Raw genomic sequence first — 19,437 nt, 5'->3', positions numbered from 1 at the left:
TCTTTCTTTTTCTTTTTTTTTTTTTTTTTTCTTTTTGGCTTTTCAGAGCCAAACCCACAGCATATGGAGTTTCCCAGGGCAGAGGTTGAATCCTGGCTGTAGCCACCGGCCTACGCCACAGTCATAGCAACTCGGGATCCAAGCCACATCTGTGACCTGCACCACAGCTTATGGCAATGCTGGATCCTTAACCCCCGAGTGAGGCTAGGATCGAACCTGCGTCCTCAGATACTAGTCAGATTTGTTTCCGCTGAGCCTTGACGGGAACTCCTGCATGTCCATTCTTTGATTTCCCTTTGTATTAATAGATATAACCCTCCTCTGATGTGTTGATGATAGCTAGGCAGGTCTTTGTCTGGTCTAATGAGCTCACTTTGTTTGAGCCCTCTCATCTCAGCTCTGTTTGAAGTGTGGCCTGCACACATGGGGAAACAGTATGCATCTGATCTCTGTGATGACAGGACATGACTTTATGCAATGTTAAGTTCCTTTTTCTATTTCCGGTTGCAGGGTTGGGTTTTTTGGTGTGTGTTGTTTTGTGCTTGCGTGTATTTTGTGGTTTGAAATAGCATTTGTTTCTTAGGCCGTGCTTAAATTCTTTTTTCAGAAAGGCAAACTGTGTTTCTCAAAAAGGATTCATATGAAATTTGGAGAGGGAACGTGATGAGGTCGATTTCTATTAAGCAGTGGTGACACATGACAGAAAATATCAGACTTGACTAGCCTTCCTATTAATTTAGTTTAAATGTCATGTGTGTTTTATGTCAGTCATGTAATTTTCCCATTGCTGCAGACTGCCCTTCAAGGCATACAGGACATAGGAAGGCTTGTAAAATGAATGGCAGCAATTATTATTTAAATGAGAGGGTACCAACCAAGGTATGCAGGGCTCTAAAAATCTGGTTACGTTGTGAGATTTAATTGCATTGTATATTTGTAAAGATTTCTAAATTTTAACTGAATACAATAGAAAGCTCCCTCGGAGGTGAAAAATTGTACTTAAAATGACAGGGACTGAACCAAGCGAGCCCACTGATGCCCGTTTCTTCACAATAGAGGGCGTTTTATTCACATTTGGTTCTGAGTTGTGCCCTGAGGGGCTTTTCCGCCACATCAGTATTCATGAGCATTGATGGAAAATAGCAATCACCTACTTCTTTAGTGCACTCTCTTGAAAGACAAGGAATTTACCGCTATTTAAAGCTAAGGGTCTAGTGTCTGCGCCCTCACAAGAAGGAAAATAAAGATCAATTTAAGACTTGAGTTGTGCAGGGGGAGGAAGGATTGGGTTTGGGATTAGCAGGGCCAGACTAGTGTATGGAAAATGAATAAACAACAAGGTCCTACTGTATAGAACAAAGAACTATATTCACTATCCTGTAATAAAACATAATGGAAAAGAATATGAAAAAGAATAGACATGTGTAAGTGAATTACTTTACAGCAGAATTTAACACAACATTGTAAATCGGCTATATTTCAGTAAAGTTAAAAAAAAAAAAAAAAGCCTTAAAGCTGCTTTTTGGAGATTCATTTTGATGATCAACTTGCCAGGTTTTTGTTTTGGATTTTTAGATTCCTTTTTGAGGGGAGAAGGGGTCACTCAGATAGACATTGCTGGATTATGAAGGACCTCTGAGACAATAATCACGTCTAGTCTTTTACAGTTTTTTTCCTTCTAAAATGTGGCTGATTTAATACATGCTGAGTCTATTTTAGAAAGCTTAAAGTTCTGCCTGTCACTATCTTGAAGAGGTCAAATGTCACAAAACTATCCCTCTCTTCCTCTCTGCTGACCTGTAGAACATGCTCACTTAGCAGAAGCCCTTTCCAGCTTCTTTTTGTCCCTCTCAAAAGCATTTGCCAGATTCTGCTTTGTAATTACTAGTCAAGTTTCCCCTCTCTGTTCCCATCCAACTCTCCCATGTGTGTAGCTGATGAACCACTTGAGGGCAGAGGGTATATATGTTCTAGCTGTGTCCCTGGCCATCCCAGGGCCCTGCTTTACACCTGGTGGTATTGTGTAAAGTTGAGGATTTGACCTGGAGCAGCAGGGGGATTTCCCTGGGAGGTCAGACCAGGAGTGAAGCGGGCTGTCTGATGAGTCCATCAGGGTGACTGGACTTTGATGTGTCCAATCAGTAGGCCTGAATTCTCCAAGTCAGTATGTCACTTCAAGACGGGTAGCCTGGGGCAAGGCACATGCCTTCTCTGAGCCTTCTTCCCTCAGTTCTAAGGAGGGATGCCTGCCTTGACCATTTCTCATGATGTTGTGTGATTCAAATGGCCACTTGTCCAGGAAAGAACAAACTACAATGATACCCCATTTATCCAGTATTACCCAGAACCTGCATTAGTATATTTCCTAATACCTGAGTCTCATACCCCACTTAGTGGCAAACTTAAAAGAAAAAGAAGAGTTTAATCATTGGGGATTGAAAAAATTTTATTAAAGTTTTACCCTATCAAAGAGTATAGTAAACATTATAAGGCCGTTCTTTCTTTTTTTTTTTTTTGAGCTTCACCCACAGCATATGGAAGTTCCCAGCTAGGGGTTAGATCGAAACTATGGCTGCCGGCCTACGCCACAGCAACTCCAGATCCAAGTCACATCTTCGACCTACACTGCAGCTTATGCAACACAGATCCTTAATCCACTGAGCAAGGCCAGGGATCAAACCCGAGTCCTCATGGATACTAGTCGGGTTCCTTACCTCCGAGGCACAACAGGAAGTCCTATAGTTGTTCTTGATCATTTAAAATCTTCTTGGTCTGTCAGCTATTCTGTGTCATAAGAGCCGTGCCCTCAGGATTTATTTAGCAACACATAGATCAATGTGCTTTACCCAATGCCTTAACACTAAATAACCCCGGTCTGTTAGATTTGGAGTACATAGGTCTTTTTTAAAAATTATACGGTTTTCATTTCAAATTTTTATTTTTTTATTTTTATTTATTTTATTTTTCATTTATTTATTTATTTTTTGTCTTTTTTTTTTTTGCTATTTCTTGGGCCACTCCCGAGGCATATGGAGGTTCCCAGGCTGGGGGTCGAATCAGAGCTGTAGGCACAGGCCTACGCCAGAGCCACAGCAACGCGGGATCCGAGCCATGTCTGCAGTCTACACCAGCTCATGGCAACGCCGGATCATTAACCCACTGAGCAAGGGCAGGGACCGAACCCGCAACCTCATGGTTCCTAGTCTGATTCGTTAACCACTGCGCCACGACGGGAACTCCTTATTTAAAATTTAAAAAATTTATTTTATTTTATTTATTTATTTATTTTGCTTTACAGGGCTGCACCCATGGCATATGGAGGTTACCAGGCTAAGGGTCACATCGGAGCTACATCTGCCAGCTTACACCACAGCCACAGCAAAGCAGGATCCAAGCCACGTCTGTGACCTACACCACAGTTCATGGCAATGCCAGATCCTTAACCCATTGAGCAAGGCCAGGGATTGAACCCACAACCTCATGGTTCCTAGTCGGATTTGTTTCCACTGTGCCACGATGGGAACTCCAAAAAAATTATGTAGTTTTTAAAAAAGTTTTTTTAAGTGCAAAAAGTTACACTGTTCTTTGTTTCAGGGAAGATAATTAATGTCTTTTCTCAATCCTTTTTGGACTTAGCTTGAAGTGCCCCTGTTGTTTAGTTGCTGCCTCTAATCTGTAGTGGGTTGGGAAGCAGGAAAATGCAGCTTATAATAAATCAGGCCTTTGAGAATAACTCCTGAATTGGGTTGGTAGCATTTCTATAAGAGGAGTTCATGAGCTTTAGGATGCTTTCCTCAGCTTTGGGCACTTGCCTGTAGCCTGATTGTCTTCTGGGCTGTAGATCACTGAGGCCAAGAGAGAAGGAACCTCCTTGTCAGTGAGGCTCGTGCTATCTCTGAAGTGGGTGTGTTTGTATGAGGTCTCAGTGTCCCTTGAATCTGGTGCAGTAAAGTCTTAGAAGTTGGTTAAATTCCAGACCATAGATATCTTTGTCACTGTTCAGGGGAGAGTAAAATTGAGATGCAGAGGACCCCCCCCCCCCAACCCTGAGTGACCTGTGTGGGTAATCCTCACCGAGTTGACCTCTGTTAGAAGTAAATTCCGAAGGGCTCTTTCCAGTGACCTGTATCAAAACTGATACCTCAAGAAGACCCAGCAGAGATGGCAGCGTCAAGTATAAAGGATGTGAAAGTCTCAAGACAAGCACCTCCCTTTTGAAATAGGCGCTTCCTTCTGTTCAACTCATTAGCTGTGGCAGCGAGGGACTCCCATTTCATTCAGGTCATCCACTGATTCCCTAAGAGAGAGAAAAATGGCAGTTGGATCCCTAGAAGTTCCCGTTGTGGCTCAGGGAGTTAAGAACCTGACTAGTATTTTTTTTTTTTTTCTTTTTTTGTCATCTTAGGGCTGCATCCATGGCATGTGGAGGTTCCCAGGCTAGGAGTCCAATCGGAGCTATAGCCACCGGCCTATGCCACAGCCACAGCAACGCCAGATCCTCGCCTCGTCTGTGACCTATACCATGGCTCACAGCAATGTCAGATCCTTAACCCACTGAGTGAGGCCAAGGATCAAACCCACATTCTCATGGATACTAGCCGGGTTCGTTAACCACTGAGCCATGACAGAACTCCCTGACTAGTATTCACCAGGATTTGTGTTCAATCCCTAGCCTCGTTCAGTGGCTTAAGGATCCGGCGTTGCCGTGAGCTATGGGGTAGGTCGCAGATGTGTCTGGGATCCCAAGTTGCTGTGGTGTAGGCCAGAACCTGCAGCTCTGGTTCGACCTCTAGCTAGGGAACTTCCATATGCACGAGCATGGACCTAAAAAGACAAAAAAAAAAAAAAAAAAAAAAAAAAAAGAGTTGAGTCTCTAAATGCAGCAGACTCAATCCATTTCTCTGCCACTGAGCTGCTGCACAGATCCCCGGGGGAGATAGGCTCCTGGGCCTCCTACCGTCACTGCAGCAGCACTACCCACTTGGCTGGCTCCATCACTCTCACAGCCAGTTGCTTTGCTTGAAAATACGGCTCTATTTCTTTGCGAAAGTGGTGAGAACAGTCACCCCATTACTGTTCCTGTTAGTGGTGTTAACTACCACTTGTTGAATACCTAACAAGTCTCATTATACAACTCTCATCTCCCTAAAGGTGGTGTGGGCGAGGTGGTAGTATAAGGAACATAAGATACGTGGGATGCCCTTAGCACAGTACCTGCCTGACCCCCTGTGATGGTCCCTGGGAACAGGAGCTCCATGGTGGCTCTTAATCACCAGGGCCCAGCATAGGGCCTGGCACATAGCAGATGTCCAATAAATATCTGTTGAATTAATCATAAAGATTAGTTGTTAGATATTCCCATTTTTAGAGATGAGCAAACTAATGCTTGAAGGGGTTTAGTAATTGAACCACTTCACAGGAGCAAGTGAGTAGCTGAGCCAGAGTCAGAACCTAGATCTAGCAGATTCCAGAGTAGAGCCTTTGCTGCTCACTCTCCTCTTAGCTACCCACCCTGAGAGGAAGCCATGATTCTGGTAGGAAGTAATAGATGCTGGGGTGTGAGATGCCCCTGAGAGAGAGAGGCTTGGGTATGTGATGTTTGTGGGTTGGCTGGTTGGGAAGATGGCCTTGCCCCTGGTGACCAAAGCTGGATGCCACAGTGCCTGAAGCCCATCTCTGATTCTGGCAGGACCTGGTTCTTCCCCAGGATTTTCTGTGATTTGTCAGCTATGAAATCTTAAAATTCTATGATCTTTTAATCCTTCATTTATTATACCACCCTGGCTCTTTAGCAGATGCCCTCCATCCCTTAACAGACTTCTGCTTTGGCTCCATAAATATGCTGATTTTTTAGTCTGTGTGATCTAAAGGAATATGATTTTGGAAAGCAATTTCAAGTAATCAAAATGAATGTGGTAGAGGAATCACATATATTTTGGGAGAGGGTGGTAAATTGCAAGCATATACAATTTTATGACATATGAATCTCAATAAATTCTTCTCCTTTGCATCGATTTGCATGAATAAGACATATGATTTCTTTCCTTTATTGTTTAGATAACTATTGAGATTTGCTGCTTCTCCAAATTCAATTCAGAATTTTTTTTTCTGTCACCTATATTTAAACTCTTAGGCAATGTTTTGTAATGATGTCCAAAGAGACCTATAGCAGCACACATTATAAATTTACCAACTTCATATTTACATATGGGCTTCTGTATAAATAGGCACCACATTATCAAACTAGTATTATTTTGAGAAGAAATACCATCTCTTCTTTCTCCTCCATGGTGAGATCACATAAATTTAAGTTATAGAAGAGTATACTTGGCCATAAAGACAACCATTTTACCCCTTTAACCAAAGTAATACCCCAATTCTGAGTAGTTACTTGAATAAAACTCAGATTCTTTTCTACTTCAGTTGAGGTAATTGTATTTTTAAGAATTCAGGAGAATACTTCCCAAGGTTCTTTTATCCTTTGTGTTTGCTCTTGATTTCTGCTTGTTTATAAAACTATAAGGGCCTTGGGAGATAACTATCATATACCTCCTCAAGACTATATTCAAGTCATCCTCCAAAGGTAGTGTGCTCTCTTCTAGAATATCTTAAGAGATGCAAGTCTTTGGAGCATTTGTTACAGATCGATTACTTGGGGAGAGAGGGTTAAGATGGTGTAATAGAAGGACTGGAGCTCAACTTCTCTCCTAAAAAATAACAAAATTCACAACTAAAGGCTGAGCAGTCTCCACCCAAATGGACCAGAAACCTTAAAAAAATACCCTACTCCAGAAGAAAAAGAGAAGGCCACATCAAGAGGTAGGAGGGGTGATTTTGCGATATAAACAACCCCACACTTCTGGGGTGGGAAGCTCCACAGACTGAAAACTAACTGGTTCACAGAGACTCACCTATAGGAGTGAGAGTTCTGAGCCCCACATCAAACCCTCACGTGCAGGGACCTGGTACTGGGAGAAAGAGCCCCTGGAGCATCTGGCATTGAAGGCCAGTGGGGCTTGTGCGCAGGAGCTCCACAAGACTGGGGGAAACAGAGACCCCATTCTTAAAAGGCACACACGGACTTTCACGTGCACTGGGTCCCTGGGCAGGGTGAGGTCCCCATAGGAATCTGGGTCAAACCTGACTGCAGTTCTTGGAGGACCTCCTGGGAAAACAGGGGTGAATGTGGCTTGTTGTGAGGGACGGACATTGAAAGCAAAGCTCTTAGGAATATTCAACAGCTGCCTTTCTTTGGAGGTGGCCATTTTGGGAAAATCTGGCCCCACCCATCAGTCAGTGCTGAGCAGCACCAGGGCAAACAACAATCCAGGTGGGATCATAGCCCCACCCCTGTGTAAACATGCTACCTAAAGACCCCCTCAGGCACACAGCCACCTCTAATCCCATCCAGAGACTTAGCCCCACCCACCAGAAGGATTAGAATCAGCTCCACCTACCAGTGGGCAGGCATCACACCCCCCCATCAGGAAGCCTACAGCAAACCCCCATATCGCCTTCAGCCACAAGGGAGGCAGACACCACAAGTAAGAGAGGCTACAACTCTATTATCTGTAAAAAGGTCACCACACCAAAAACGTATAAAAGTGAAAAGACAGAGAACTATAACTCAGATGATGGAGAAAGAAAAAAACCCCAGAAAATCAGCTAAGTGATGAGGAGATTCTCAGCCTCCAGGAAAAAGACTTTAAATTGTTGATGCTGAAGATGGTGCAAGACATTGGAAATAAACTGGAGGCAAAGATAGATAACTTACAGGAAACACTGACCAAAAAGATACAAGATATAAAACTTCAACAAGAAGAGATGCAAAATACAGTAACTGAAATAAAAAACTCACTAGAAGCAGCTAACAGCAGAGTACAGGAGGCAGAAGAATGAATAAGCGAGGTGGAGGACATGTTAGAAAAAATTATGAACGTGGAACAGAAGAGAGAAAAAAGATTGAAAACAAATGAAGAGAGTCTCAGAGAACTCTGGGATGATGTTAAATGCATCAACATCCATATTATAGGGGTGCCAGAAGGAGGAGAGGCAGAAAGGGACAGAAAAAATATTCCAAGAGATAATAGCCGAAAACTTCCTTCACATGGGAAAGGAACCACTCACTCAAATCCAGGAAGCACAACAAGTACCATATAAAATAAACCCAAGGAGGAATATACCGAGATACATATTAATCAAACTGACCAAAATTAAAGACAAAGAGAAAATCTTGAAAGCAGCTAGGGAAAAGAAACAAGTAACATACAAGGGAACCCCAATAAGGTTATCGGCAGATTTTTCAGCAGAAACTCTGCAGGCCAGAAGGGAGTGGCATGGTATACTTAAGGTGATGAAAGGGAAACACCTCCAACCAAGATTATTTTACCCAGCAAGGCTCTTGTTCAGATTTGAAGGAGAAATCAAAACCTTCACAGATAAGCAAAAGTTGAGAGAATTCAGCAACACTAAACCAGCCTTACAACAAATACTAAAGGAACTTCTCTAGGCAGAAAAGACAGCAACAGGAAACAAAAATGCCACAAATGACAAGGCTCACCAGGAAAGGCTCGTATACAGTAAAGATATGAAATCATCCATGCACAATTATACCACCAAAATCAGAAATCATGAGAAGAGGTGGGTACAAATGCAGGACACTGGAAATGAACTTGCAGTTAAGAGACCAACAACTTAAAACAATCTCATATACATATAGACTCTTATATCAAAACTTCAGAATAACTGCAAACCAAAAATCTACAATTGACACACAAACAAGGAATTTCTGGAGGAGAAATATATCTCATAGTAAATAAGTGCATAATCCACCATGAAGGGGGTCATTTGACATCATTCTTGGAATGCTGAAGTCTTCTTAGATCTGATTCTGATTTCTTCTCCATCAAAGAATTTATGATAATTATAATTAAATAATGCAACTGTACAATTAAGTAATACAGTTCTACAATTGTATTATTAATAACCATTTCTCTCCATGGTACAATGTAAGGTCTGTAATGTCTTATCAAATCACTTAGAATGGTGTAAAGCCTATATTGAAGAATCAATAAGATGTAACAAATTGTTAGGACATATTTATATAGTTACACTATTTTTTAACCAATTTATGCATTTTATATTTTACTTATTTTCAGAGGGTGTATTATTTTTGTTATTCTTTTTTTTTTTGGCGGGGGGGTTGTCTTTTTGCTATTTCTTGGGCCGCTCCCACGGCATATGGAGATTCCCAGGCTAGGGGTCAAATCGCAGCTGCAGCCACCGGCCTACACCAGAGCCACAGCAACAAGGGATCCAAGCCGCGTCTGCAACCTACACCACAGCTCACAGCAACGCCGGAATGTTAACCCACTGAGCAAGGGCAGGGACCGAACCCGCAACCTCATGGTTCCTAGTCGGATTCGTTAACCACTGCGCCACGATGGGAACTCCTATTTTTGTTATTCTTACCAGTTAAGTTATTCTTTTTATTATGCTATATAAAATATTTAATGGTATATAAGGCTTTCTTCTTTATAAATTTTAGTTGTATAATATACACAATTTTAATATAATGCTAATTTCTAAAGAAAAATTGAAATGTAATAGGTAATACTAAATAGTAAAGATGAAAGCCATACAAAATGGGATAAAGTATAGAATAAATTTTCTATTTGTCTCAGCATATTTTCCATTCTATTTCTTCAGAGGGAGTCACTTAATCTGTTTCTTAAGGTCCATGATATAATAATCTGTGTGAATGAAATTGCATTTAAATATATGTATTTTATTCTGTAAAAAAATAAAAATAAAAAACTGGTTAAAAAAAAAAAAAGATCGTTTACTTGGGAAGTTTTTCCTATTATCTAACCTAACATCTTTCTTTTCTGGAGAAATAAAAGGAACTAAGAATTCAAAATCTATATTTTTCTGAGTCTATAAAGAGAGTTTTGCTGTGTAATTTTCCCCCTCAAGGTGTATAAATATTGATTTTGATGTTAGTATTGGTGACACTGGTGTGTCAAAAAATCAGCCCAGCCCCGGAGTTCCCATTGTGGCTCAGCGGAAACCAATCTGACTAGTATCCTTGAGGATGTGGGTTTGATCTCTGACCTTGCCCAGTGGATCAAGGATCCAGCGTTGCTGTGAGCTATGATGTAGATCAAAGATGGGGCTTGGATCTGGTGTTGCTGTGGCCGTGGCGCAGGCTGGCAGCTGTAGCTCTGATTCGACCCCTAGCCTGGGAACTTCCATATGCACCTGGTGTAGCCCTAAAAAAAAAAAAAAGAAAAGAAAAAAGAAAAAGAACAATCAGCCCATTTTCCCTTCAGTGCTTTAGAAAAATGAAGGTAGAAGGGAACAAAAAACAGGGTCTGTGACTCCCTTCCAGACTGTCAGGACTCTTAACAAGTGATTTTGGATGGGTTTGCTCCTTAAGGCTGTGGAAACTAATATGAATTTATCTTGGATTGTTTATTTTTAGGTGCATTTTGACCAATTTAAAGAAGCATTAATACTTATCTTGTCTAGAACTCTATCAAATGAAGAACACTTTCAAGAACCAGGTAAGGACACTAACATCTCTTCACTCTGCTTTACAAGTTGTCCAGGGAAGAATTTGGAGACTTTGAAGCATGTCTGTGAAAGATTTGGGGCATCTGCCTCCCTCAGACGGAGCAGTTATTTTCAGTGACTTGCCTTTTGACATTGTCATAAAAGCCTTGCAGCTGTTGCACCCTAAAATGAGACTTCTCTCCCACAACAGTGAATTATGGAAGTAATTAGTGGATTGTTCCGAGGCGCTAGGTCAGATGGTGTGGCCATAACTCATGTGTGGAATAAGCAGAGTGGAGTGGAATGGTCCTTCCTCCTTCCTCACTTCCTGTGAATCTGCACCCATCTGAACTGAGCGGGGGCAGGGTGGGAATTTGGTGTGAAAGAAGAAGGCTGGCCAATGTAGAGAGAATTTTATTCAGTCTCAGTGTGTGGATAACCAACCCTCTGTTATAGACACGATCACATTACAGTTGTTTTTCCATCTCCTCCTCTCAAGCGATGCTTCCTGATGAACCAAATTGTTCATATTTGTATTTTCAGTGCCTAGTAGAATGCTTAGCCCATAGTAAGTATTCAATGAATGTAGTGAAATGACTTAATATTATATTTCATCAATTTTTTAAAGGCACCATAGATTATGACACACCATTATCTTAGATATCTCCATGAAGAAAAATGATTCCCAATGGTAATGGTAAAATGCCATGATCATAAGACACATCATAATTTAAGAATGTTCAAATCCCAGGGTGTGTGTGGTGGAGGGGGAGGTTATGTCTCAGAATCAACAAAATATGATAAATATTTAAGGGGAAGTCTAAACAGTGCTGACATTTATAATACAGTCCGGTTTTATTTATTTTTTATTTCGCTCTTTAGGGCCGCACCTGCAGCATATGGAGGGTCCCAGGCTAGGGGTTGGATCAGAGCTATAGCTGCTAGCCTACACCACAGCCACTGGGACATCAGATCTGAGCCACATCTGTGACCTGCACCACAGCTCATGGTAGCACAGGAATCCTTAACCCATTAAGTGAGCCCAGGGATTGAACCTGTGTGCTCATGGATACTAGTTGGTTTCGTTTCCACTGAGCCACAATGGGAACTCCACAGTCCAGTTTTTTAAAAAGAAAAGAAATCCATTGTTATCAGGGGCTAGGGTTAGAAGTTGACTATAAAGAGACACAAGGGAATTTGGGGATTGCTGGTACTGTTTTAAATCTTGATCGTGGTGATAATTACAGATTTTACCAGTTTTTCTAACACATAGAATTGCTCACTAAAATGGTGGAATTTGTTCTATGTAAAGTGTATCTCAATAGGAACTCCCGTTGCGGCTCAGTGGGTTACAAACCCAACTAGTATCCATGAGGATGCAAATTCTATCCCTGTTCTTTCCTAGTGGGTTAAGGATCTGGTGTTGCTGTTAGCTGTGGTGTAGGTTGCAGATGCAGCTCAGATCTGGCGTGGCTGTGGCTGTGGCTGTGGGCCAGCAGCTGCAACTCCGATTTGACCCCTGGCCTGGGAACCTCCATATGCCACAGGTGCTTCACTGAAAAGAAGAAAAAAAAAAATTAGACCTCAATAAACCTGATTCTTAAAAAGAGAACATTGAAGATACAGTCCAGTTTTGAGACTGAGGAAAAATCATCAATGTTTTGTCACCATAAGGAGTCATTCAGTGTGACCTGTTTTGAAGAAGCAGAGATGGGAATACATGTCTTATCCTCACTGGTGATCTAGTTTTTCACTGTGATTCTGGAATGCTCCAGATTTGAGCCCTATGCATGAACTCTGCACTTAGCAGCATTTTGGATTCCAGATTGAGACTCCCCCTTTTTGCTAAGGTCATTGTCAACTTTGAGGCTTGCCAGAGCTCTCTGCATGCCCCCAATGTGGCCTGGAGGGAGGTGGTTGCATTGTAGAGATTTTTTCCAGCGAAAAATATAATTGCTGTAGGTGACCATGGACTTTTGTTCTTAGGGCATCTCACATTTTGCTGGTGGTTTTACTTTTCTAAGGTTGTCTCCTAACAGTAGTGTGAGATTCAGGGCCCCTGACCATCACCTCATCCATTTTAGTGACTATGAGCAAAGGCAATGTAAGCTTAGGTTCAGTGTTCTTCTCTGTGCTCATAAAGGGTGTTTGGGTAGGTTTGGAATGGGCAGCTCTGCCACTAGTCCTTTTGCTGCCCTTTTTTCAAAACCTGTCCAGTCACCTGCCAGAAAATTGTCATATTAAGTACATAGGTTGATGGTGACCACAAATATGAAGCGTGTCCCAGAGAGCTGTGCAGTGTTGGCATCTGAATAATAGGATGAGGAGGTAGACAGGGAGTGGCTGGCTGAGCTTGGTAATAGTTTGGAGGGAAGGTTTATGAATCCATCTCCAGACAGTGGCTTCAGAGTTGTGTGTGTGCCTCACTGCTGGGCAGCCAAGGCCGTCATTTCGACAAGTCTTCCATGGCAACACGTAGGGGGATTTTTATAGTTCGCTGTGTGCTCCATCCTTTGGGTGGGCTGCAGCAATCTTTGTTACATTGCTGCCCCAAGTCAGTGCAAGGAAACCTCAAAGTACTTATTGATAGAAGGTCACCCAGTATGTATGTGACTTTCCTACACTTGGTCTGGTAGGATAAAAACTACGATTGAGCCTGTGCCTTAGGAGTGGTTTTTTGTTTGTTTGTTTGGGGATGAGGCCTGCAGCGGCTTGATGTGGGATCTCAGTTCCCAGACTAGGGGTTGAACCTGGCCACAGTGGTGACAGCATTGAGTCCTCATCACTAGACCCCCAGGGAACTCCCAAGAATGTGTTACCTCATATGAGGCTAGGAGTTGTTCCTTATTTGTTCCTGAGCATCTCTGCCTTTTCTGCCTTTGCCCATCGCTCCCCGGCCCTTCCAGTGGTTTCTAGGGGTCATAGATTTCTTTCCACTCACACATTCTCCCACCCACTGGTAAAATGTGATTCCACTCCCACAGGCTGCCTCGCTTGGCTGGCAAGAGATAAAGAAGAGCCAGGACTCAAATGCTGTAGAGCAAGAGGCCACTTAGGTTCAGCCCCTCCTTCCCCTTTAAGAAAATAACCATCCCTTAAATCCTAGACCACATGATTGTGGGGCTGGAGTGAATGCTGCCATTTTATCCATGAGCACACTGAGACTCTTTGAGAGTAGCAGAGGAGAAGGCTGGTCCTCTCTCACCAAGGGATGGGGCTCCAGCAGGCTTTCCTGTGAGGATGTTCACCCTCAGATGGGTGACCTGGAGGCAGCCCAGCCCTGCATCAGTGCAGCCTGGCCAGAGAGATTCTGACAAGTGGCCAGAGGCAGGAGGAGTAGGAGCAGGTTTCCCCTGATTATTAGCGACAGGGACGCCCAAGTACTCAGCATTATTTGACTGCTCGGTACTTAATTCATCTTCTGCCCTAAGGCAACAGGGCTGTGCTCTTTTTGTCTTGCTTTCTGAAATCAGTGGACAGACTGGACTTTGGGAGAAAAGATTACCCTAAACTATGGTATTATATAATATCCAGGATTTTACAAGTTCAGAGTATCAGATGCTGCCCCTGACTATAACAAAGAAAATCCAGCCTGATGTGGTCGAAAGACCCTGGAACCAGGAGTTAGGAAATACCAGCTCTGCCCCTCTAAATGGGTGGCCTTATCCATCACAACCTCTGTGCTTTGGTTACTTCATATGTGACAGTAGTTGTACTGGAAAATACAGTCCATCCAGTTCCAAGATTGAATTGTGTTGTCTCCTACTATCTAAATGACACCTACATTTACGGAAAAGCTAGCTCGGTTTCTGGAAGATTTCAACCAACATGAATCAACACTATGAGATTCCGCTTCCTAGTGACAAATGCCCAGTATATTTTATGCATTCATATTCTTCTAATAAAAAGCAGTTATATATAAACAGTACACAAACAAAGGTATAATAGAATATGAAAGGAGATGGAAGTAGGTCATTATTTCCATAGTCTTGGGGTCCGCCATTCATAACGTCTATGAGGTACAGTTTATTTTTAAAATTAGAGGGAATGGACTAGGTGATTTTTGGCATCTTTTTTTTAATCTCTCATGTTGATGATTCTAAGACATAGGAGAGAATGTTTCTCCTAAAAAGCAATAACAACAACAATAGTGACAGCAGTGCAATGAAAAATATGAGATTCAGATAAGGCCAGCATAGTGGATTGGGGATATAAGGAATCCTCCGGAAACTCCAAACTGATTTGCATCACTGGTTCCTAGCCCCTTCACATCTCTGTGTGCAATTTAATTTTTAAATTATTTTCCAAAAATAAAGGAGAGACAGGGACTTAATTACTCAGTTTGCCAAGGCTTTGGATTATAGGGTTTTTGTAATGGAAATGCTGGCACAGGCTCTAAGCTGCATGGCACCAACACGCTGTCTAGATCTGCTCCCCAGAGGTTTTGTCCTTGTCTGATGCATCTTGCATTAGATTTCTGTTCTGTAGTAGATGTTAGCATAATGCAGGAAGCACTTTCCTGATGTGGTTAATATAAAACATCTTTGTTTATCTGGTGAGGGAAAAACTCAGGTTAGGAAAAGCCAAATCACTGAAAAAATAAAGCAAGGCATGGTTTGGGTGCCCATGATTGGGCTTTTGGGAGTAAGAAACATTGCTAATTCTAGAAACTGCCCTACTTCTAATTATTTTCCTTCTGTTTTGAAGACGTTCTAAATATAATCAATGGCCATCTCTCCATTCACTCAGCAAGTATGCATTGCAGCAGATCTTACGGTCAGGCAGCAGACTAGATCCTGGTTTGCAGTGATTGAGGATTTGTGTTTGTGATTGTATTGAGGGGCCTTAGACCCAGCCCTGAACTCTGGCTGAGAGGCCTTGTTTTTAGGAGATACACACAGTTGCAGTTGGCCCAACAGGCGTGTTCTCTTATCCTGTCTCTGGTTGAGTAAGATAAGTAAGAACTTAGTCTGTGGTTCCCTTGGTATATATAAGATGCTAACAGTAAGGACCAGAACATTGCTTCAAAAGTTAAAGCCAAGGTAAAATCACTATTGTTAACAACCACCACCATCAAAAGACGGTGTGAGGACTATTTCCTAAGGTCAGAGGGAGTTGGAAACACTCATACTCACTGGTGGTCATGTGAAATGATAGGACCTTGCTGGAATTTTGCAAAACCGTAAGCACCCAAAACTATAAAAATGCTCTTGGCCAATCGATGCCACTTTCAGATTTTAGGCTCTGGAAATAATTGTAGATGTGCACAAAGATGTGTGTTTAAAGATAGTCCTTTAAAATAGTAATAGATAAAGCATAAATATTTGACAATGACTTGATTAGGCAAATTATGATGTATGTAGACTAAGCAACTATTCAACTGTGCTCTAGATAAGAATACTTATTGTGATGATAATTTTATAAAGAGTAAGAAGTGTACAAAAAAAGATACTCCTGTTATTTAACATTAAATAGGGCTGGTAAGGATTTTGTGTGTGTGGCTTTTTTTTTTTTTCTTTGATCTTTCAAGGGCCCCACCCGTGGCATATGGAGGTTCCCAGGCTAGGGGTCTAATTGGAGCTGTAGCTGCCGGCCTACACCACAGCCACAGTAATGCCAGATCCAAGCTGCATCTGCGACCTACAGCACAGCTTACAGCAAAGCTGGATCCTTAACCCACTGAGCAAGACCAGGGATCGAACCCACATCCTCATGGATGCTAGTCGGGTTCGTTAATGGCTGAGCCACGACAGGGATTCCCCAGGCTGGTAAGAATTTTGATAGCAAAATTGTTTGCAAGTTGTGCCAGTGTATGTTTATTTCAATTCCAGCATATGTGAAGATTTCCAAACCAAGGACATGAAAGTGAAAGCCTCCTACTGGGGGTCTTAGGAATTGGTGTGTCCTCTCATACTGGCCTTTTGATGAAGGGAATGGCGATGACAAGGAAGAGAAAATTAGGGCAAGAATGAGATGGAGGCAGCTTCATTTTCTGAGATGAAGGGCTGGGTAGCATCACTGCCTTTGCCAGTAACCTCATCCATCACAACAGATGGGGTCAGGGAGCCTGGAACTGTGAGGCTGTCCCTGACTCTGCACCATTGGCACTGAGTCTGGGTGGAAGGACCCAGTAGGGGGCAGCTGGAGCTTCCAGGACAGGAGCTACCTGACAGAATAGCGACCTGGCCCCACGGAGCTCCTGTTGTTTTTCCTTCATCCAGATGAAGAGACCGAGCTTCATGGGCGCTTCTCATCTTGGTAAGGACTGAGGGTCCTGGTCTGTTTGAGTCCACAGCCCACAGGCTCTTTTTATGAAGCGCTGCTGCCCTGGAAACCATTCAGACCAGCTGTGTAGGTGATTTTAACATGTAAAACACTTATAGAAAAATATGACCATGATCATGATTAAATCAGGAGCTATCAGCCCTACAAGTTGCACTGAATTAATAGAAAAAAAGTTTCCATGAAAGTTGTTCCAAGCAGTTACTCCAAAGAAATGAGTTTTGAGTTGCACCTTGAAGAGTGAGGAGGATCTGTTTTGGTGATGAGTGAATTTTTACCTTCTTCCCCCAAATGGCTCAAGATGCAGGGCCTTCTAACAGGGAATGGCAGGCTGATCCTCCCCTGAGAGGGCTGGGGAGCAGTCACATCACCATCAGCTGGAAGAGTGTCTCCTGGTGATGGATTTCCAACCTGCTTAAGGGCTTAGAGAGACCCTCTAGTCACACTGGTCAGCCTGGGAGTTGCCAGGCCACACATGTCCTCTGTCCTGAGCACCCTTGTGGGTGCTAACCTTCCCCTCCAAGAGCCCCTCTCAGCAAGGCTAACCAGAGCCACCCTATAACCTTGTGCCCAGAAGGCCCTGTGTTCCAGCAGGAAGCATGAGTCTGATGGATAAGAACTCATGTGGAGACTGCTCCCAGAATTCCGTCATTGCATCCAGGGAGGACCCAAAGCTCCTGTTGACACCTGCAACTTAGGTGAAAATTCTGGAAGGGAGGCATGTTTGGGGAACAGGGTGCTGGTGACTGGGAAGCAGCTGCCTTGGAAAGGGCTGTACGCCCACAAGAGTGTGCAGTGAGAACCCTGCCTGCTGATGGTCTCCCATGGAGGCAGGAGTGTGCTGAGAGGTGGAAGGAATGGCCTGTAAAGTCTGAAACTTTCAAGTGTCACTTTTATGTTGTTCATTCTCTCTTGGCTTCTCCTCTTCTGCCCCCTCCTTGGGACATCTCTCTCCTCACCTGTTCTCCTTTCCATCTCTCCAACTCACCTTTACCCTCCTCTCCTCTCTTCCTTGGCCCTTTCCTCCATTCTTCCCTACCTCTTGGTCCCCAACCCATCTGTTCCTCCCGCCCCCTCCCCCCGCCAACCAGGCCTCTAGCTCTCTGCCACCTTCTGTCCTCACCCCTCCTCTCTCAGTAGGTCTCCATCTCTTTTTTACTTCTTTCCTTCCTCTTCCCTTCCTTCTTCCTTCCCTCTCCCCACCCTTTTTTTATGCAGCATGTGAAAGTTCCCAGGCTAGGGGTCGAATCAGAGCTACACCACCAGATCCGAGCCACATCTGTAACCTACACCACAGCTCATGGCAATGCTGGATCCTTAACCCACTGATCGAAGCCAGGGATCGAACCCCCATCCTCATGGATACCAGTCGGGTTCATTACTGCTGAGCCAAACGGGAACTCCTCCATCTCTTTCTGTCTCTCTGTGTCTTTCTCTCTTTCCCTGTCTCTCCCATTTGATTCTTTTCTTCCCTTTTATTTAGTATCAGGTGTGGGTCTGCCTGCTGACTGTGATCCCTGTGTAATGGTGCATTGAGAGCAGGCAAGGAGGTGGGTGTGCGGTGGGGCTGGTGGTGCTTGTCTGCTGTGTGACTGCCTCTTCCCAGGGAAGCTTCGTCAGGGGGCTTTTCCTGAGGTTTCACATGCTTAATTTTTGACTTGATCTGCAAAGGGTTTTCCGGAATCCCATGAGCAGAGGACATGCAACATGGAGGGCTTCAGACTGACGTTTCCCTGTGGGCCAAGGTGCTCTGAAAGGGGGTGGGATCTCTGGAAATGATTCCCAGGCTAACTCAGGGGGACAGGAATGCAAGTTGAAAACTAGGGTCTGCACAAGCGATTCCAAAATAAGAACATCAGCACCATAAAGGCAGGGCTTTCTTCTTCATCCTGGAAATAGCCTCATGTCATTTTGGGAAACAGGGGAGTTTGAGTCAAAAAATGATGCAATATCCATCTTATCCCTCAACAAGTACAGCATAGTGCTTTGCCCATGGCTGGTGTCCAATAAATGTATGTTAAATGAAATCACGTATTAATGGAGAACATCACTGAAACGCTCCTTTAACTTGCCATGTATGTGCTGTGGGTGGCCCTGCATCCCAGGTCCAAAACTTTTGTTTTTTTTTTTTAAAAAGCAAACAAAAAACAACGACAACAACAAAAAAAACCATTGATGGGTTTAGGCTTTCGGGTAACCATTTCAGCCTCCTCTTGGGTCCTTATTGCTTTGCCCTTGGCCATTGGGAGAACTGAGTGTGCCAAGTGGTCATGCATCACACAGGTGGCTGGGTCAGTCCTGGGAGAGACTGGGGGCAGGGGACAGCTGTTGTTTTCCCTGCCGGCAGCTGGCCTGTTCAGAGTGGTCATTCTCATTGACTTTGTATTTTAATTTTTCTTTCATTATAAGTGCAAGACCTTCTGGTCGAAAGCCATGCCCACGCTCTGTGGTTCATCCTGATTCTGGAAAGTGAACATTATCTCAGCTCTGGAGTTTCTCTTCTTGGTGCATCTCACAGTCAGCTCTCCATGGGCTCCAGGAGTCCAAGACTCCTGTCGGCAGGCTGGGCTTGTCTGCTTTCCTTCAAAGCTCATTTGTATT

The 19,437-nt window shown here is 43.4% G+C and overlaps 1 protein-coding gene and 2 long non-coding RNA genes across 49 annotated transcripts in view; 2 read left to right on the top strand and 1 right to left on the bottom strand.

Moving 5' to 3' along the window:
• Positions 1-19,437, top strand: part of NIN (ninein) — a 144,728-nt gene that overhangs the window by 47,385 nt on the left and 77,906 nt on the right. For all 47 annotated transcript variants that reach the window (XR_014818319.1, XR_014818284.1, XR_014818280.1 and 44 more), the window contains one exon: positions 10,484-10,565. Coding sequence is in view for 31 of the 47 variants with exons in the window: in XM_084980695.1 (XP_084836821.1) it covers positions 10,484-10,565 (82 nt within the window). In the remaining 16 variants the exon portion in view is untranslated. The remainder of the gene's footprint in view (positions 1-10,483; positions 10,566-19,437) is intronic.
• LOC146406928 (uncharacterized) lies at positions 66-4,866 on the bottom strand. The gene is made up of 2 exons (XR_014818717.1): positions 4,803-4,866; positions 66-3,017 (listed from the first exon to the last, which is right to left on the bottom strand). It is a non-coding gene; the product is annotated as an uncharacterized LOC146406928 (long non-coding RNA).
• On the top strand, positions 3,134-7,793 carry LOC146406927 (uncharacterized). Its single transcript, XR_014818706.1, has 2 exons — positions 3,134-4,318; positions 4,629-7,793. It is a non-coding gene; the product is annotated as an uncharacterized LOC146406927 (long non-coding RNA).

The sequence above is a fragment of the Sus scrofa genome, chromosome 1 (assembly GCF_054392235.1).
Source record: "Sus scrofa isolate SSC_HxYL_T2T_F1_AM1 chromosome 1, Sscrofa_HxYL_maternal_Yorkshire_Landrace_v2.0, whole genome shotgun sequence".
In the NCBI taxonomy this organism is placed as follows: domain Eukaryota; kingdom Metazoa; phylum Chordata; class Mammalia; order Artiodactyla; family Suidae; genus Sus; species Sus scrofa.
This window is presented reverse-complemented; position numbering and strand designations above follow the sequence as displayed.